The 18,565-nt window shown below is 32.7% G+C and overlaps 2 protein-coding genes across 4 annotated transcripts; both read right to left on the bottom strand.

Annotated features, from left to right (window-relative positions):
• Window positions 1–1,177: 1,177 nt before the first annotated feature.
• On the bottom strand, window positions 1,178–5,732 carry LOC103497920 (uncharacterized protein At5g19025). 2 transcript variants are annotated; one of them, XM_008460328.3, is made up of 2 exons: window positions 4,889–5,732; window positions 1,178–1,503 (listed from the first exon to the last, which is right to left on the bottom strand). In XM_008460328.3, the coding sequence occupies exons 1-2, from the start codon at window positions 5,515–5,517 to the stop codon at window positions 1,458–1,460; spliced, it is 675 nt and encodes a 224-aa protein (XP_008458550.2). In that variant the 5' UTR covers window positions 5,518–5,732; the 3' UTR covers window positions 1,178–1,457. The 2 variants fall into 2 exon arrangements, with proteins under 2 accessions (XP_008458550.2, XP_008458549.2); XM_008460327.3 differs by lacking the exon at window positions 1,178–1,503 and adding an exon at window positions 3,622–3,683.
• Window positions 5,733–7,760: 2,028 nt separating this feature from the next.
• Window positions 7,761–13,140, bottom strand: LOC103497921 (uncharacterized). Of its 2 annotated transcripts, none has more exons than XM_008460329.3 (6): window positions 12,856–13,140; window positions 11,330–11,563; window positions 10,291–10,402; window positions 10,022–10,196; window positions 9,165–9,405; window positions 7,761–8,260 (listed from the first exon to the last, which is right to left on the bottom strand). In XM_008460329.3, the coding sequence occupies exons 1-6, from the start codon at window positions 13,028–13,030 to the stop codon at window positions 7,962–7,964; spliced, it is 1,236 nt and encodes a 411-aa protein (XP_008458551.1). In that variant the 5' UTR covers window positions 13,031–13,140; the 3' UTR covers window positions 7,761–7,961. The 2 variants fall into 2 exon arrangements, with proteins under 2 accessions (XP_008458551.1, XP_050947790.1); XM_051091833.1 differs by having other exon boundaries at window positions 11,330–11,698; window positions 12,856–13,005.
• Between the last annotated feature and the right edge of the window lie 5,425 nt (window positions 13,141–18,565).

Raw genomic sequence — 18,565 nt, 5'->3', positions numbered from 1 at the left:
GCGATGGATACAAATACAATACGATGGATATAAATATAAATACTTAGTATCCTTGAGGAAGATTTGATAGGATAATTTGCATTTTCATATTAAATATACCCAAATATAATAGTGTTGTATTAGCTATACAATGTTTGTCGGAGCTCTTTTTTTTTCTTTTTGAAAATTCTATCGGTTATGTAATGAAGAAAAACTAGAAACATAACATTAAACAAATGTTTGAGTTTTCTTTTAAAAAAACAAAAATAAAAATGGATTATCAGAACATATAGCAATTTTAGAATTAACAAAAGAGGTGTATAGTGACATTTTTTAAAAATTATAAATATAGCAAAATTTATTAATAATATACTTCTATTATTGATAGATTCACGTATAGACCTGTGTGGTCTATCAATGATGGACCACCATTGAGAGAATAATGATATGGCTAAAAGATACCATCATTAATAACTTACGAATGATAGTTTAGGACTTCTTTAACAAAATATTGCCAAAACTTTCAAAAGTTGCCTATAACCTTTTAACTTAAAAAAGGTTTAGAAAAGACCTTAATTAATAGTATATGAAATATGACTATTCATCTAAAACTAATACCTCATTTCATTCTCTCTTTCCTTTATTGTAATCTATGACCTAAACACTTCCTCCTTTGAACGTACCAATTTGAAAACAACTCAATGGGAATGTCTCCTTTGGTGTATTAAATTAAAGCATATTAATTCACATTCAATTACTAACTCATGAATTTTAAATCCCAAGGCTCAAAATTATTCAATTTCTCGTCCTTATTTACAATGTAACTTGAGAAAAGATAAGGACAACTTAATGGAGTAGTAGAGATAGAGGAAACGGAAGGATGAGATACAATAGATTGTAGATAGTTTCGATCCATATACAAACATTTTTTAGGGGTTGAAAATGAAATACACCTTTTAATCCTCAAAACTAGGGTTTCTTTTCGCTTTAACTAATGAATTAAAAAGATTCTACACAAAAAAAAAGCCATTCATTCATGTTTAATGACTCATTAACGTACAACTAGAGCTATATTTGTGTTATTGCAACACTACATTTGAGCAGAAAAAACACTAAATAGATCCAAAGAGAGAAATATAAGGGGGGAAATACCAAAAGTCAAAGATCCTATCACACTTACAAGATGGACCAGGAGACATAATTATAATTGTCTAATCATTTTATTTGCAGTTAAGTTTGGTATATATTTCCATTTCCATTTCCATTTCCAAGGGGAGGGAAGAATCTCCCAGGATAATGCAGGGATGGGGGAAGCCTGTTTCTGACAATGAATATCACTGTGTTATAGTATATTCTTATAGAAGAAAGCTCTAGCCATCCACATGTTTCAGAAAGAGCATCTAAATTTAAGTAAAATGATGGGAAGAGATAGTAAAGTATCTTGAAGATCTGCTTGATAACGAAGTCGCCATCTACAATCAGTGATGGTCTCTTCCCCCATTAAGACCCAGTGTAGCCAGAGCCCTGCAAGGAATGCCACCATTGAATATTACAAATATGATTTAAAATTAAAGTTAAGTCACAGGATCATAGATGTGAATGAGATTGTGTTCATCAGTGAGATCATGTTTGCCTATCCTAATGAAGTCTGCTGCAAGTACAATTGTAATGGTCGAAACAGAGTATGCAATATGAAGAGGATCTTCATAGTAAATGTAAAATGTACTACACAGCTTCCCCAGTTCATCAGAAATAGAAATCCAAAATCTTCATACGGACTAAATGTTAGACACACTCCACAACGGTTTGCAATCTTACTTTCCAGGACTGGAACGTTTTGTTCTATTCTTTAATAGGTTTTGAGTCTGCCGAAATCATCCCTATAAGTATATATCATCAGGTACTGACAATTTTTAAGGGAAGCAACTTCTAAAATCTTGCCAACTAACTCAACAAACATGTTTGAAATTTTGAATGGTTGACTTAGACAAGAATAGAAGAAATCCCTATTATTTGATTTCTGAAGCCAAGAACTTGAAGCTCATCTAACTTCACACAGAAATTGATTTGGGTTCAGGTTCGTTCACTACATGCTAGTAAGTACCATTCAAGGAATCGGGATACATTGAATTCCCAAAGTACCATTCAAGGAATCGGGATACATTGAATTCCCAATCCATTTGCCCACATGGGATAAACAAGATATTAGGACAACACAACCAATCTATAGATCCTGCAAGTAATATTGCAGTGTTCAGGCTTCCACGTCTTTTGTGAAACTGTTTCCAGTGAAGTAAAATAGGATGAAGGTCATGTCCCTTGTCAAGTATCCAAAATATAGCCACATACTAAATAATCTTATTAGGTTTCCAAAAAAGAAAGCCTACATGCATATATAGAACAGCGATTAAAATACATGACATGATGACAAGACTTGACTTGTTTATGCATTTTCATAAAATTGTTAACAAAGTATTAAAGTATATGTTTTTTATTGAAAAATCTCTGATGAATCTCGGATGACAACTCAAGTTGAGCAGGTTTGTAACAACCAATGAATAGGTTTCTAGTTGTTTTGTGCAAGAGGTTGAATATTCGGTAACAAATAACCAAAAGAAATTCAAACTTAGTATGGTTTTTGCTGAAACAAAATAAAGCCCATCATTGCGTGGATCAATAATAATCCAAATTAAGTTCCATTAGCTTTTGGAAGTCAGGGAAGGGTGGAGGTTTAAAGGCAACACTAAAGTTTCGCAGAAGGTGAGGTAGGAGAGATTCCAAAGGGAAGGGAAGGAAAAAGGGTTCTGATAGGAGATTTGTGCGGTAATGTATGGCTTACTTCCTCATGAAGGTGCTTTCTCAAAATTCTTTTGTAATTTTTTAAAAATGAAAACCACTTTCATCGAGGAAAAAATGAAAAGAAAACACAGACATACAAAAAACCAAGCCAACAAAAAAGAGAGACACCATTTACAAGAAGAGGCCTCAACCATACAAAATCATTCCTAAAGAATAACTACAAAAGATCTTCGAAATCGAAGCCCAGAGAAAAACATGGAAACGAACAAGGGACCAAAGCTCACTAGGATCTCTCTACACTCTCCTAAACACCCTACTATTTCTCTCATCCCACAAAACCCATAAGACTCAACCCACAACACTCCACACACGCCGGCAAGCCAAAGAAACTCTTCTCCACTCCACAAAATTCTTTTGTCATTAGAGGCTAGAGCCTCTCCATATTTGAGAATTCTTCTTTTATGGTCCTTTCGGGAGGGAGTTTTCTCTACCCAGCCCCTAGGCTGTTCTCTTGTTTTTTTTTCTTTTCATGAATGTTGAAGTTTAGTGATGATGATGTTCAAGCAATTAAGAAAAAACAAATCAAAGTTATTTAAGAGAGAGAGATATATACTCTTTCAGATATAGGTCAAGAATACATAATATAGCAATGCTATGGTTCAATAAAACAATCAGGTATGGCCTATTAGGTATGACTAAAAATAATTTTTTTTGGGTAAAATTAGCAACATTAAGTAAATGCAGCATCATGTAGAGCTGAACACAATGCATACAAAATATTTAATAACTTATAAGCTAGGATAACAGAAAATCAGTGCTTAAACCTAGTTAATAATTGCTCACCAGAAACAAATTACTTAGTGTATGCTAACCGAGCCCCTGAAACTTGCTTGCATAGCTTCCCACTGAAAAATAAATTAACTAATTTGAAGAGTGGACCCAAGAATGAAGAGAATTTACAACATTTAAAACGGGTAAAAAGAAAGGGAGAAAGTAAACCCTTCAGTAGATCAAAACATGAAACAAGATGCTAAATAATATTAATTAACAATAAATGACAAACAAGAGATACACACAGGGAAACAAACGAGAAGAAGAAAAAAAAAACCCATGTCTAGTCATGGATCTTCTTTCCGAGTAGTAATTTTAGATTCTTAATGTTAATGGATATAAAACCTACCAAAAAAAAAAAATTAACGATAAAGATTGCACCAGGATGAACACGCTGCAATGTAAGTTAAACTAAACTCTACAATTTGCCCAAGACTAGACACACAAAGCGAATTCATCATGCTCAAGGGATGCCATAAAGTGGAAAAGAGAAAATAGTATGAACTAACCAAATGAGCTCAGAAACAACATAGCAAGTAGGCCTAATAAAAATCTAAACCAATTCAATCCAGACCTTCAAATCCCTTCATTACCCATATCGATCACATTATTTGGAGTTTAACATCTATCATTTTCAACAAGAAAAATGTAACTGATCAAACTTTGAGCATCTAATTTAAGTCTCGGGTCTTGAGGCTTTGGTTACAATTCCATGAAGAAAGGGGTAAAGGTACAAGAAAAGAAACAGTATCAACTATGATTCCAAGATGCAAGGATAGCTGCAGAATTAGTTTCAACAGAAAAAATGTACCTTATCTCTGTAAACCAAGTTGATCTAATCAACTTATTACTATTATTTTTTTGAAAAATCAACATGATTCAATGGGGAACATGTACAATAGTTTCTGATTGAGCAAACCGAAATAAGATAGTCCTCCTCTTCCATAATCCCACCTCCCACAAAATTGTTAATAAAAAATTATCTACCAGCCACAATGTTAAATAGGGGAAGAAATTTCTCCCCAATTCCGAACTAAGCTAGATACTACGGTTTGTCAAAGGTTTCATGGATGCCACAGAGACTTAAACAAATGACATCTAAATCCAGATACACCCTTTTCCTTCATCATCTGCATTTTAGTTTTGGGGTTTTGCTAGGGAGAAGTGGATCGTGATAATTTCAGAAGAGCAAAACCCAATTCCAGAATTAAGAACAGACAACGAAAGAGCTCAAGCCATTGAACGATCAGAGCAAAAAACAGATAAGAAACGAACTCACTTCTTATGCCGCCGCCCGCGCTTAGTCCCCCAGCCTTCAAGCTTCGCGATGGGGCAGCCACAGCGCGCCCGGAAAAGCAGAACAGCTCGGCCATTGGGTGGTGCCATCTTCCTCAGCTCAGACCTCAAACACTCATAATCCGGATTGGCCTCACTACCTCCCTTCCACGGCAATTTATCAATCTCCTTCGACCCACTCTTCACACACTCCTCCGTTTGCAATTGCAGATCGAACTCCATAGCTTTTTTCAACCCTTTACATCCCGGCTTAGCGCATTTCCTCGATCTAGCCCCACAACAAATCTCAAACACACCAATAGTGACACAAAAGAACAACAAAAATCCAGCAATAAACGTAAAGGGAAATTGAGGAAGCTGGGGGGCGGAATGCGACAAGAGAATCGACAAAGAGTTGAAAATGTAAGAGAAATATGAGGTTACAAGGAAAGTACCAGAAAACAAAACGAGAATGAGGATAAGAAGGTCAAGGGTTGCAGATGGAGAGTGTTTACAGAGAAGGGAATTGCTAGGGCTAGGGTTTGTTGAAGTCTTGGATTTGGAAATTGACGACGATGACGAGAGAATTGAGGACGGAGGCATGGCGGTGGTCGGAACCAGAAGATTGCGCATGTTATAGAGAAAGCCCAGTGGAGAGCTTTGCAAAAAATGGCGTTCAAAATTAGGGCAAAATTTAGGGATCTGACTGTAAAAAAATGGGATTTGAGAGAAAGGGAAGATTGATGAAGAAGAAGAAGAAGAATGGCGTACGTTAGCGAAGTGGTGGTGACGGACCGGCGATTGTGAGCCGTCTGATTGAGGATCTCACACGCGCCACGGAAGAGAGTGGCTAAGAAAACGCAATATATTATTTAGTATTTATAGTTTTTCAGATTTTGGTTTTTAGAAAATAAATAATTTAATTTTTTTTTTCCGGTTAAAGTTGATGAAATTAAGTTAAAATGACTGTTGAGTTTATGAGCGTTTCACGTGATAGCAAATTAATTAATGATTCTTTTAAAAGAAAGTTAATGTAAATGAAGAAAGATGTTTATTGATTTTTAAAAAAAATTAATTGTGATCTATGGATAACCTTTTTAACTTCTTTAAGGAACTGTTTGTTTGCTTTGTACTTATCTCATTTATGAAACTATTTTTCAAAGATGTTGTAAATACAAGAAGTGATGTGGAATCAGAAATAACTTGATTAATATATATCATATTTACTTATGTTTATTTGATTCTTCAACTTAAAATATATATATATATTTTTAATTCTTGAGATTTAAAAACATAGTTAGAATAACCCCTGAAATCAACTTAACCACTAATTAACAAATAGATGTCGTGACACTAAGATGATTGTTACACTTCCTAATTTATAAAAAATATCGATGTTACCTTTGTCATTACTTCATTATCACTGCCGTATTTTTCGTATATGAATGGAAGAAGAAAGTTGTCTCTCATGAGATTTGAACTGCAAAAGGGAACTTGAAACCTTTTTCATTCATGATGTTTTCCTTTTACTCAAGTTTGAACAGAATAAACTCTCATTTCGTTCATATATTAAAAGAGGGAGAAGCTTCTATTTAATCATCCCTTACATTTTTATATCAATCAATACACACACTTTTTCAATGATTCTTTGGAATTTACTTAAAGCTCAAGACTATTTCAACAGCAATGCCAAACTTTCGTTGATGACATTTGAACTCTCCAATTAATGTCCATGCTCAAGTTCTTGTGTGTTATACAAGATGAACCAATTATACCCATAAATCGACAATTATTGTGTTTAATGAAATGATATCTCTTTAGTTCATTGTAGTTCTTATTTGTATTACTAGAAAAATGCTAACATTTCTTGTGGAAGATCAATGTGGCATCAACATCAACAAGCAACAACAACATACACTAAGAAAAAAGAGGTAGGTGGCGATGATAGTGAAGCTTGCCAAAAAAGAGAAAAATGTAAGGGGTGAGCAAGATGAAGAAAGTGAAAAGAGATACCATCACATATAACCCAATCATCAAACTTTAATACAAAACCAGCAAATTTTGTTAAATCAGTAAGTTCAACATATCATTTAACAAACACATCATTTTTATCAATTTTAGGATATCTTTTTTCAAACCTTTGTGATAAAAAGTATTAGAAGGAAATAGAACTAAAACAATAATGTATGGTGGTTACAAATGTATGATGTTTACAATATTTCTTTCCTTAATAAAATTTAATATGTAAGAGGTTACATCCATCATCATCTACTCCCAAATGCTAACAAATAAAGAACTTTGTACCTATCCAGGAATTAACATACTGTTCAAGAATCAAAGAAATGGAGACTGATTTGTAGTAAAAGAAGAAGAATCACAATAAGGGTTTGTGAGGAGGACCAACCATGAGAAAAAAAGATCACAAAAAGTAAAGTATTAAGAGCAAAATGAATTTCAAGAAAATGTTTTAAAAACAATTCTAACAATTTCTAAAAACACTTCTAGCTCAATATAACATAATTTCGAATAGTAGAACTATATCTTTTAAGGAAAAACACATTCAAAATATCAAGTCTCTTGTTTTCAACAAGTGGAAAATAAAGCAAAAGGTATTTCTTTTTACTAAAATAAAAGATAACAAAATAAATCAAAAGGTGAAAGCGAAAGCTTATCCACTAACATATTATTATTATTAATATTAGTTTAGCACGGAACCTTCAAGACTCTTTTCCTTTAAATATAAATAAAATAATAATTTTAATTATTTTAGCATATCTCTGATCTACATGCCACAACAAACAAAGTTCAAAGCAATTAAAAAGAAGCCCAAAAGTTCAAAATAGAAATTTACAAACAAACACTCAACACAATCAATATGACGCAGGTCATTTTCCTTCCAACTCCAGGATATTTCTTCTACACAAATTTTAAGATTCAACTATACAATACAACACTCTTTTTCTTTACTTCTGTTCCATTATATATATAGGGTGATGTTTTTTCCGGTTCCTAGCAATTATAGTTATAGAAAATATATATTAACATGCCAAACATACAATCAGAAGGTAATGACAAACCTAAAAGAACTCGCGATCGGGGAAAAGGAGAGGGGCGACGAGCGACCAAATATATAGACCAGCAGTTACCCATTCTGTACAGATACGTACCCAAACGGATGTCCAGCCGACGTCTATGAGGTCTGAGCTCTCGTTGAGGCTAGTCCAGCCTGAAAGAAGCATGGCTGAATACATGCTTGCAAGAGCAAATATTAGGTGGAAGAATGTATAGGAGTAACTGACAGGTTGCCCCTCTCCTTCAGTTTTTTTGTTCTTTCCATCCTCCAAGTCTTCTGATTCAAGAAGAGGTTTACTCCCACCTGATGACCATACAACGAGAAATTAGAAGCCAATAATGCAGCAATTTTTTTTCCATTTTTTTTTCAAAAAATTAGAGTTTCAATATTGTCAACAGTTTTCCTGTTTTTGCCGCCTACGTTTTGAAAGAAATGTCTCGGTGCTTGTCATTGGTGAGGAAATCTATGTGAGCAGACTAACTATATTATTTTACTTCTAAGGGACAGAAAATAGTGCAAGGTGGAAAAGTAAATAATTGGGAAAATATTCATTTATACCTCGTAGTAGCACTTTTTAGAAAAGAAAACGAGTCTCTTCATTGAAATAAGAAAATGAGCAGTTGCAAACTACGAGGTTATATCAATTTAAATCCTAAACATCCATCAGTGTATAAATTCAAACTCTTTATTACATTCTGTTTAGATAAATATTATGTGAGGCTTGTAATTTTATCCATTAAGCTCTCTCGTAAGCAAATCAATTAAGACTCAAATAAGATTTCCTTTTAGAACTGTCTGTGCATAATTCTAATCATTCATTCGTTAATCCAACTACCCATGGGTAAGAAGATATTTCCTTACCGTTCTCAATTTGTATCGAACTATACATAACATTTGATAATGGTTCTGATTTTGGTTTTATGTTTTTGAAATTAGTGCTTGTTTGCGCACAGTTACCTTACCATTGCTTTCACCTCTTTTTCTGAGGAAATGTTGATTTCTAAGTCAAATTTTAAAAACAAAAGTAATTTTTTTTAAACTATTTGTTTCTAGCTCTAAGAGCTTTGCTTGATTTTTTAAAACATCGTTAGAAAATACGAAGTTATATGTAGAAGCATTGTTTATAAGCTTAAATCTCAAAAACTAAAAATAAAAATTAAAAAATCAATTGGTTACTAATCAGCAAGTTTGGTTTAGGTTTACGCACCTGCTCTTGGTGAAGATGGTGGAGAAAGAAATGTTGTTGAAGATCCAGCACGAAGAGCAGAATAAATAACAGAGAGGACTGTAGTGAGCATTCCAAGGACAAGTGTACCAACGGAGACCGCTTTAGATTTTGTATGAAGACCATTGCACACGTAGTCACGTGGTTCACTAGAGAGACCAGTATAGCACACATATGCGCAATAAACTGATATCACAGAAGCAGGCAATAAACTTCCATTTACCTGCTTAACATAACCACCCACATCAATCAGGTCCTGAGATTTTCTCTCTTAATTTCCTTCTTAAATATTATTAGAGTGTTTTTGGAAAACGATACGACGCCACTAGGTTAGACTAAACCCTAAGATCAAAATCGTAAATAACTACATATGCTCAACTACGAAAATTAGTGACCCTCTACTTTGTAGTGCCACATAACGAATTTAAGGCATTTCAACAAATAATAATAATGATAATAAGTTCGTTTTAGTGAAGGCATGAAGAGAGACCTACAGTTGCAATCTCGTTTAAAATAAAACAGAATCTATCATATTCCCATAGAATCATTATATATATAAGCACTAAAAGAGAGACAACTTGACTTGCTATTTCATGCTTATCACTTATTACTAGGGAGAAAAGAGGTTTTCTCAAACATTGACCACCTTTGGTAATTTATTTTCTGTTTAAATACTCAGTCTACTTACTAATGGTGCATAAACTTGTTGAACAGACCCTCAATTCAATAACACAGCAGGGATTCATAAAATGCAGAACAGGAGGTGCACACGAAAGGATATATGATAATCAATACGACAATAAGTTATGGCGAACATAACAACATAAAGTTATCCTCACCGCTGGGTGCAAAGCAATTACTGCAAATACAAATGCAAGAATCATAGTCATGACTAGGAAGAAGACATTGAGGCCACAGTCATGGCCTGAGGGATTGAACCAGATAAACAGAAGTCCCGAAAAAGTGTATGTTCCAAGGTAGCAACCAATTGATACCACAAGGAGAGCAATATACCTGTCCAAAATTAGTTAATCAAAAATCAAACAAAAGTTGAGGCAAAAATGGTATTGTTATTTTAGGGAAGGCAGCAAGTAAAACTTGAACCGACCATTTCTGTTCATCCTTCTCAACCCAGGAATCATTCCAAGAGTGTGTAAAGTCAAGTAAGAGAACCACTTGAACCAATAAAAACAACCCAGCCCCAAATATGGATAGAACTCCTGCAAATAGGAGAAGTTTACAAAATGCACCAACTCCATTGTCCTTTTTAAATGTGTGAAATCCGTAGCATAAGCATGAAAGGCAATCACTATAAAATTAATAAAACAATTAAGATATGATGAAATTCTGGGCAACTATATGAACTTTCCTGAGCAAATTAAGGGTCCATAGATTATGGTCAGAAGCCTTTTCTATTGATCTTGTTCATAATGCTTTATTCCATAACGTCTACACTCTACGGAGACCAAAAAATTCATTATGTGATTATTAAAAGGTTCCTCAGATATTGTGGGAGGTAAGAAGATGAGCATTGAAAATACGACTGGCTGGGAGTAAACTAAACCAGTGAAATTACAAAGGGGAAGTCAGAATTTCCAACGTGAAAAGAGAATTCTTTTAAGATAATACTTATAGATTTAATTGCTTATTCTTAATAATGGAAAGCTGGTCAATTCCTAGATAACTATAGTCTATCGGTTGTCTTAAAGTGTGCAAAAGTACTTGAATATTTGAAGAGAATTGCCAAGGTCTCATCTAGCTGCTTTTACGGCTTCTAATCTTCTGGAGATTTTTCTATAACGATAGTTATCTTTTGATCAATGCCAGCAGTATCATCTTATCCCTCTTTTGGTAACCTCCTTTGGTTCATGAGATTTCCTCATTTTATTCATAATTAACATGTGTGTGTGTCTGTGTGTATTCAAATGAAAATTTTTCTTGTTTCTCATTGAAGAAATATATTTTTTTTAAAAAAAATGAGGATTGTGGTAAGTGATTGAGTAGTAGTTTGAAGCTTCCTTGCCATGAACCTTGCTGCAAACTCAAAATTCCTACAAAGGTTTAAAATAACTTTGACTACCTTGTTTAAAGAAAAAGGCAGAAAAGAAATACCGGTTCAGGAAGGAAGAATACAAGAGATAGCTCACCATATATTGAGAAGATAACATTTGGAAGAAAAAACATGAGGACGACAAACAAAATCCAGATCACCATCTTAGCCATCCATCCTCCATGATGCCATGCATCACGTCTATCATTTTGGTCTTTTACACCAATCATTATAAGGGCAAGTATAGCAAAAAACAGGAAATTTCCTAGGCTCACACGAAGTACTGCCTGCATTTGAAACCATTCCTTTGGTTGTCCCTCAGTTTCTATCCCTATTAGCAAACAAGACAGCATTTATAAATCAAAAAGAAAAATGGAAAATAGAAAAGGACTTCACCTTTATTACGGAACCACCGACAATTTCCATTATACAACATACGACTCCATTAGATAGTGACGTTGTAGACCTAAAGGCCACAGTTCATTTATGAGGCCCACGTAGCGAACAAAAAGGCAAAGACTCCAGAAAGCATCATTCATAAATTTGAGGGTCTCAAATAAGGCTTAAAAGCAACAAAAATACTTACTCTTCCCTCAGGATTTTATTTGAGGAACATACAAGGAGAGCAAACAAAGTTCCACATTGATTTTGATTAAGAAAGAAAATGATTATGAGTATGTAAGCAATGACAATTATCTCCATTGTTAGAAGGTCTTTCGGATGGTACCAAAAGCAAAGCTATGATCGTTATGTCCAGAGTGGACAATATTACACTATACTATTCTGGAGATTGGTGGAAGTTTTCTTTTCCTTTATTAGAAAATCTCTTCGCATTGCCTAACTCACAACATTAACATACTCCCTGCTACTTGTCATAAGATGTCACAATTACTTCCTGTATCTTTATAATATTTAGTTTCCTCGTGAATTGCAAGGAATTTCAAATACTATTGGTTTAATTTAGAGTGTAAAGTAGTTTTCGGAACTCAAAAGTGAAAGAATGTTTAATATAGCTTCTTTGGATCAACTCTGGAAGCGATTAGATTCGTTATAAGGATTTTAAATTTTTTGTAGTATGATCTTCCTATTCAAACCAATTAGTGTAGTCTACTCATATTTATTAATTACTTTTATAAGAGGTAAACTGACATTTGATCAACTTGGGAGACGACCCTCCAGTTAGACTAGCCAAAACTTCAATCAACTTCCATTTCAACCTATAGAAATTTCAGATCAAATCAATAATCGCCCGCCACAATTGGTAAACATAAACTAGCTTCAGATATAACAATAACTATAAACCCAAAATTCCTATTCTCCCGAGTCAATTCACCGTTCCTCAGAAGTTAGACTGAGCTCTCAATCGATGCAACGAATACCACATTTAACCAAACCAATCCAGAGAAACAACGTAATTCACAACCGACGAGCATAATGCGACAATTAAAACACGAAATTAACGAAACACATAAAAAACAATTAAAAATCAAGCTCTGAAATCAACGAAACCACAATCTATCGCCATAATAACAACAACACTCGGGACATCCAGCACAAGAAGATACGAACAAACAATTGAAATCAGGTAGAATAAAGAAAATTCAAGCAAGTAATGAAACTCACAAGGCATCTTCTCCATGAGAGGAGCTCCAAACTCTCTGAGAATCCATGAAACAACTAAGGAGACGCCGAAAAGGCCACAGTAAGCAAGTCGAGCGGAGCTTCTGGAGATACCGGCAGCGACGGAGGAGCAAAGACCGCAGGTGAGAGATGCACAACAAGAAAACAAGCAGGACATTGCTTAGCTCTTCACTTGACCTCGAGAATTCTGGATGATGTTCTTCTTCTGCTCCCTTGTTCTTGGCTTGCAGAGAGGAAGAGAAGTCTGTTTGTTCAGTTTTTGCGTGTAATAACGAAATGAAGATTTTGCATTTCCATTTTGATCGAATTTTGCGCGGGTAATGGGCTGGGCTTTCGGTCGTGGGCTGATTTGTGCAATACGGGATTTATACAGGCCTATACTCTTGGCCCAATAAGGATGGTGGGCCTTTTCTTTGAGAAATTGAGCCTTGATCTGTTTTTTCTTTTTGTTTTTAAAAATTTGAAAATATAACCAAATTTTCATTTAATTCTAAGGATTGAAACTAAATTTGATATGTTTATAAAAGTAAACATAACAAACGGTTGCAGTCGATGTTGGATTTGTAGGTGTGTTGATGTATTTTGTAGGTAGCTCGGTTGTCGATTTAAGAAATGATTGGAGGTCGCATATGCTTTAAGTGTCGTCTGATCTGGAATTTCCATAGCAGGAAGTTGTCATCTTCTAGTTTTATTAGAGATATTTTTAATCCAGAACCGAATATTTGAGAGATGAAAGATGAATCTCTAGATGAGTCTTCATTGATGATGGAGGAGGAGCCACTGTTACTCATTGTTTTTGAAGATTACTTGAACGACTTTATAGGCCAAATTTTTTTTGAGGTCGTTAGACATAAAGCTCTTATCCATCTTAAAGTTTAAGAAGAAGAGAAAGCAAAAATAATTAGAACAAAGAAATATCCTCACTTCATTGATATATTTTGAACTGAAATGGCAACCAAATATATAATAAAAACTCTGAGGAAAAACCCTTATTATGAACACACCCACACAAGATCAAACTCATTATAACAAACAATTTCTAGAAGCTCTCAATGGATTTTACAATAAAGAGCCACAGGAAAACATAAAGCACATGTGTACGTAATAACAGAATTAATGGGGTACCTAACCGTATGCATAAGAGGAAAATGTCAAATTTGAGAATGTTGGTAAATCGACTAGTTCATCATTTTTCAACATATCATGTTTTTACAAGAAAAATGATAAGAATGATGATGAACCATTTTGGAGAATATCCCATATAAAATATGCTCTATCGTTTAAAAACATAAGATTTTTGACCTCTTGCATGCATCATCTTCAAGTAATTTTACTAACTTACCCATATTTTAGCAAGTGCTTGAGTTTGTTTTCTTTTTCTTGTTTATTGTTTTTCGTTCTTCTTCTTTTGTGATCTTCTTTAGCAAGTAAAATTATGATTACAAATCCATTAATAATTATATATGTTGTGTATAATGAGAAGGACGGTGGAGAACGAGACAACGAGATAGAGGAGAGCAATAGAACAACAAAGCGAAGAAGAATGAAAAGAGATGATTAATTCTATAGAAAAGAGACGATGTTGTCATAAATATATTCAAATAGTTCATTTTAGATATAACCAAACATGTCCAAATCTTGTATTACTTACGATGTAGTATTTCTTCAATTATTAGACAATTCTAACTAAGTATATACTAAACACAAGTACTAAAAATAACAATAACAGTGATATCAATATCATTACAATCAATCACTCAATTAGTCGGTTTAAATGATCTCTTTATTATTGTTATTACTATTACTTTATCCTCTTTTATGTGTGTGTGTGTGTATATATATATATATATATATATGATATTATTTTCCTTTTTTCTAAAAAAATATTTTATTATATATATATTTTTTTTCTTCCCACCGCTAGAGAGAGAAAAATAATTTAGGTTAGGGATAACTCAAAATTGTGTGTTGTGTTGTGTTGTTAAACAGTAAAATTATGTCCCACAAGTCATAATTTTGTTTTTTTCCATAACCTAATAATAATAATCCCAACCTCTCTCCAAAACTATGGTCTAATTTGATAATTATTTTGTTTGAAATTAAATTTACAAACATTGTTTCTATTTATTGATAAACATCTCTTTTGTTGTCTAAAGCTTAACAAGGTTAAAAGTTCAAAGGTAATTTTGTTTAAAAGAAAAAAGTTTTAGAAAATGAAAACTCCCCTCCCTCCACTTAGGGGTAGTCATTTGTCGATGATTGTCGTTGGAGGACGTAGGGATGACGACAACCAATGAGTGGAGTCATTAAAACATTGGTGAGAGTGCAAGAGTAAGAGAGGAAGCATGTAAAGTTCAATTATTGAACATTGTTGAGGTTGATGAAGTTGAATTATTTAACGCACACTTAGTAAAGTTGGTGTGCGTCAAACACTAAATTGGGTTTAACCTAGTAATGCCCCAAACACCGTAAACCAAGTTTTGAAAACTAATTGTAAGAAGTATGTCTTTAAAATCCTATATTTTTCTAGAATTTGGCTATAAATTCCAACATTTTCTCAATAAAATGAAAAAAAAATCTCAAAAAATTGTAAGAAAACAATTCCAACTTACGAAATCAATTCCAACTTACGAAATCAATAGACCAAAGTGAGTTTAACTCATTATTATTGGCATGTGCTCTAGGATTACATCCCTTACCTAATCGTTTTGTACTGAAAAGTCGACAAGTATTCACTTAGATAGATAGACTAAAGTTTTTTCTTTCAAATATATCCTAATATATACGTAGAACTAAACTAAATGTTAAAATTGTATTTATTTCTTTTGTAAAAGTATTTAATTTGATTCGTTTTACTATATTTAAAAATAAGATGACAATGAATAATGATTGATAATTGGAGTTAATATGATATGTCGTTGAGAAAAGATATTTGAAATCTTAGCCAAAAACGCGGGATGAGAGGGTGATGACGTGGAGGGCAAAGAGTGTTCACTTCACACGTTGGGAGCAGATTGTGTGTGTGTGTTTTCGTGTTGATTATATTAAAAAGTTTGGAATGGTACTTGTGATTGTGGTGTTTCACTTAGTCACATCCTTAGCTGTTTTTCTCTTTTTTTTTTTTTTTCCTTTTCCATATATAAAAACTTTAGGTTATAATTAGACTTTAGGTTATATATCTAAAAATAAAATACATGTTTCTCTCTCTAATGTCCTTAGTTGGTCAAGTCTTTATGAAACATACCCTCCAACAACTACTTTTCCCTTTCATTATTATTCAACCAAAACCAGATAGGACTTTGGAACTTTATGGAACATACTCAAATTAAATAAATATATGAGAAACTTACAAAAAAATATACATGGAAAAGAAAAAATAAGAGAGAGAGAATTAGTAGATAGCATTTTTGGGACAAGGGAAAGTTAATTTTTTTTCTATAGTTATACTCGAATTTTGGCAATATTAATTTCCTCTTATAGAATACTACATGATTTGCTAAATTAAATGTGAGCATTACCATAGTGGGTTAAGTCTTCCAAGAGTTTGGAACGTTTATTTTTAGAATTAACCTTCTAATTTCTCTGTTCGAACTTTATATTATTATTAAAACATCTTGTTCTTATACTTTATTAATTTTACAACACTATCTAATGGCCATATATATATAATTTTTTTAAAATGTTGTTATATACTTAATTATTTTGAATATAATTGCTAAATTTGCAACTATCCCTATATATATATATGCACCTTTCTCTACTCGAAGAAAAAAGTAGGTCAATAATGTTTTTGAACGTGAGAGAATAATGTTGAATAAAGTAGTAGAGACGCATATAAAGTCGGTTTGTATATATATATAAGGGGAGAAGATTTACATCCTTTTATTTTGTCATAACTATTTGGGTTGAGGTAGATTATACTTGAAGTGGTACTTTTATATGTATTAGTATGATCTATACTATAAATTATATGAAACATTACGATCTAGTGTTAGAGATATATTTGAACAACCAATCACGTCGTTTTCTAATTACAACTATTCGGATAGAAAGTGTCATATCTTTCATGTATATATGGATTACAACATGCATGAGAGATAGAGAGTCAAACCTTTGATCAACCTCTTTAATTAAAGAAAATCATGTTAATTAATTAAATAAAATAAGTATTATTCCATTTTGTTGATTTATCTAATGACATTTTCTTGTTTAATTTTTTTCCTGTTTTACAATTTTTTCTTAACAGTACGATGAAAAGATTGATTTATCTGCTAACACAAACGTCGAATCGAATATAACGATAAAAGCGTCTAATTAACCGTTAATAAGAAAATAATAGTATAATAAAAAGGATAATTAGAAGATGCGGAAACAAAAGGATAATTTGTGTTTTATTATTTCAACCACTTCCATTATTATGCAAAATAGTTCAAATTATAAATCTATAATTTCTTAGACCACGCAACACACTCACACACACCGCCGCTTAAGGTCACCCATATTAATATTATTTTAGTAATTTACACATCATGATCATTTAATAAAATCTTATCTTTCAAATTAGAGTAAAAAAAATAACTTTTTTTTTATTTTATTCTACTTTGATTTCCTAATTTTAAAATTCCAAAAGTTTTAGTCACATAAAAAACAAATTTGTTTTTAGATTTTATTTGTCAACCATCTTTTAACCTAAAATAAAAATAAAAATAAAAATAGCAGTAGTTGGTGGAAAAATTTGGACGGAGAAAACGCACATGACATTCTCTTCGTTATTAAAACGATAAATTTGAAATTTTTGAAAAATAGTATACTTATAAAACAAATAAAAATAACTCAAACCTCCAATCAAATCTATGATGAAGAAGAGAAGTACAAAGATTTGATCAAAATTTATCATAAGTTTTCCTAATTCCTAACACAAATCATGATCGACTCATTTATTAGGTTCAAATTCACTTGTAACAAAAACAATAATAATAAGTAAAATTAACACAAGAAAACACGTTTGATCTTCTCCACGTGATTAAAACGATAAATTTACAATTGAAAGAGAAAATCTACCGTAGAGTCAAATCTATAATGAAGAAGAAGAAATCAAAATTAGGATTTATTTTAATCCTAAAGTAGGATTAAGATATGATTTTTTTTCTTCTAATTTCAAACGAATGAATTTTTAACTTATTTTTAAGAGGTCGAAATTGACTCATAATGATAATAATAAAAAGCAAATTAAGATGGATGGCATTGGACAATAATAAGAAGTAAACAGCGAGGGGACCCTTGGGGGAGGCATTAGCCGGCAGTTTGGGTTTGGTTATAGGGCACTTGGCGTAGGGTCACCAAACCCTTCCCTAACCACTTTCATTACTTGTCTCTCCTTAATATAATTAATCAATACAATTCCTCCTTTTTTTTTTCCTACCTTCTTTTTAATTTCTTTCTTTCTGTCTTTCTGTCTTTCTTTCTTTTTCTTTGTAAAGTTAATGATTTAAAGATTCATCACTTGCATCTTCCTTTAAGTTTCCTTTGTGAATTTTTTCATAAAGGTGAATAACAAAAGGAGAGTGTAGAATGAGAAAGTTTGTTTGAAGGGAAGATGGAAGGAAAGAGAGTGGAAAATACTTAGATTTGTTTTTCTTTTTGTTTAATTTAATTTCAATAAAACAATTAATATAGTGTTAAAAGTTAATAT

The sequence above is a fragment of the Cucumis melo genome, chromosome 11, assembly GCF_025177605.1.
Source record: "Cucumis melo cultivar AY chromosome 11, USDA_Cmelo_AY_1.0, whole genome shotgun sequence".
NCBI lineage: Eukaryota > Viridiplantae > Streptophyta > Magnoliopsida > Cucurbitales > Cucurbitaceae > Cucumis > Cucumis melo.
Note: the sequence above shows the minus strand (reverse complement) of the source record. Positions and strands in the feature narration are given on the sequence as shown.

Excerpts from the sequence above, each read along its gene's own strand:
- LOC103497920 (XM_008460327.3), bottom strand. The coding sequence starts at position 5,517 with ATGCGCAATCTTCTGGTTCCGACCACCGCCATGCCTCCGTCCTCAATT. Across the intron at positions 3,684-4,888 it reads CGCGGGCGGCGGCATAAGAA|TGGGAAGCTATGCAAGCAAG; the intron begins GTGAGTTCGTTT and ends TTTATTTTTCAG.
- LOC103497921 (XM_008460329.3), bottom strand. The coding sequence starts at position 13,030 with ATGTCCTGCTTGTTTTCTTGTTGTGCATCTCTCACCTGCGGTCTTTGC. Across the intron at positions 10,197-10,290 it reads GAGAAGGATGAACAGAAATG|GTATATTGCTCTCCTTGTGG; the intron begins GTCGGTTCAAGT and ends AATTTTGGACAG. Across the intron at positions 8,261-9,164 it reads ACCATCTTCACCAAGAGCAG|GTGGGAGTAAACCTCTTCTT; the intron begins GTGCGTAAACCT and ends TATGGTCATCAG.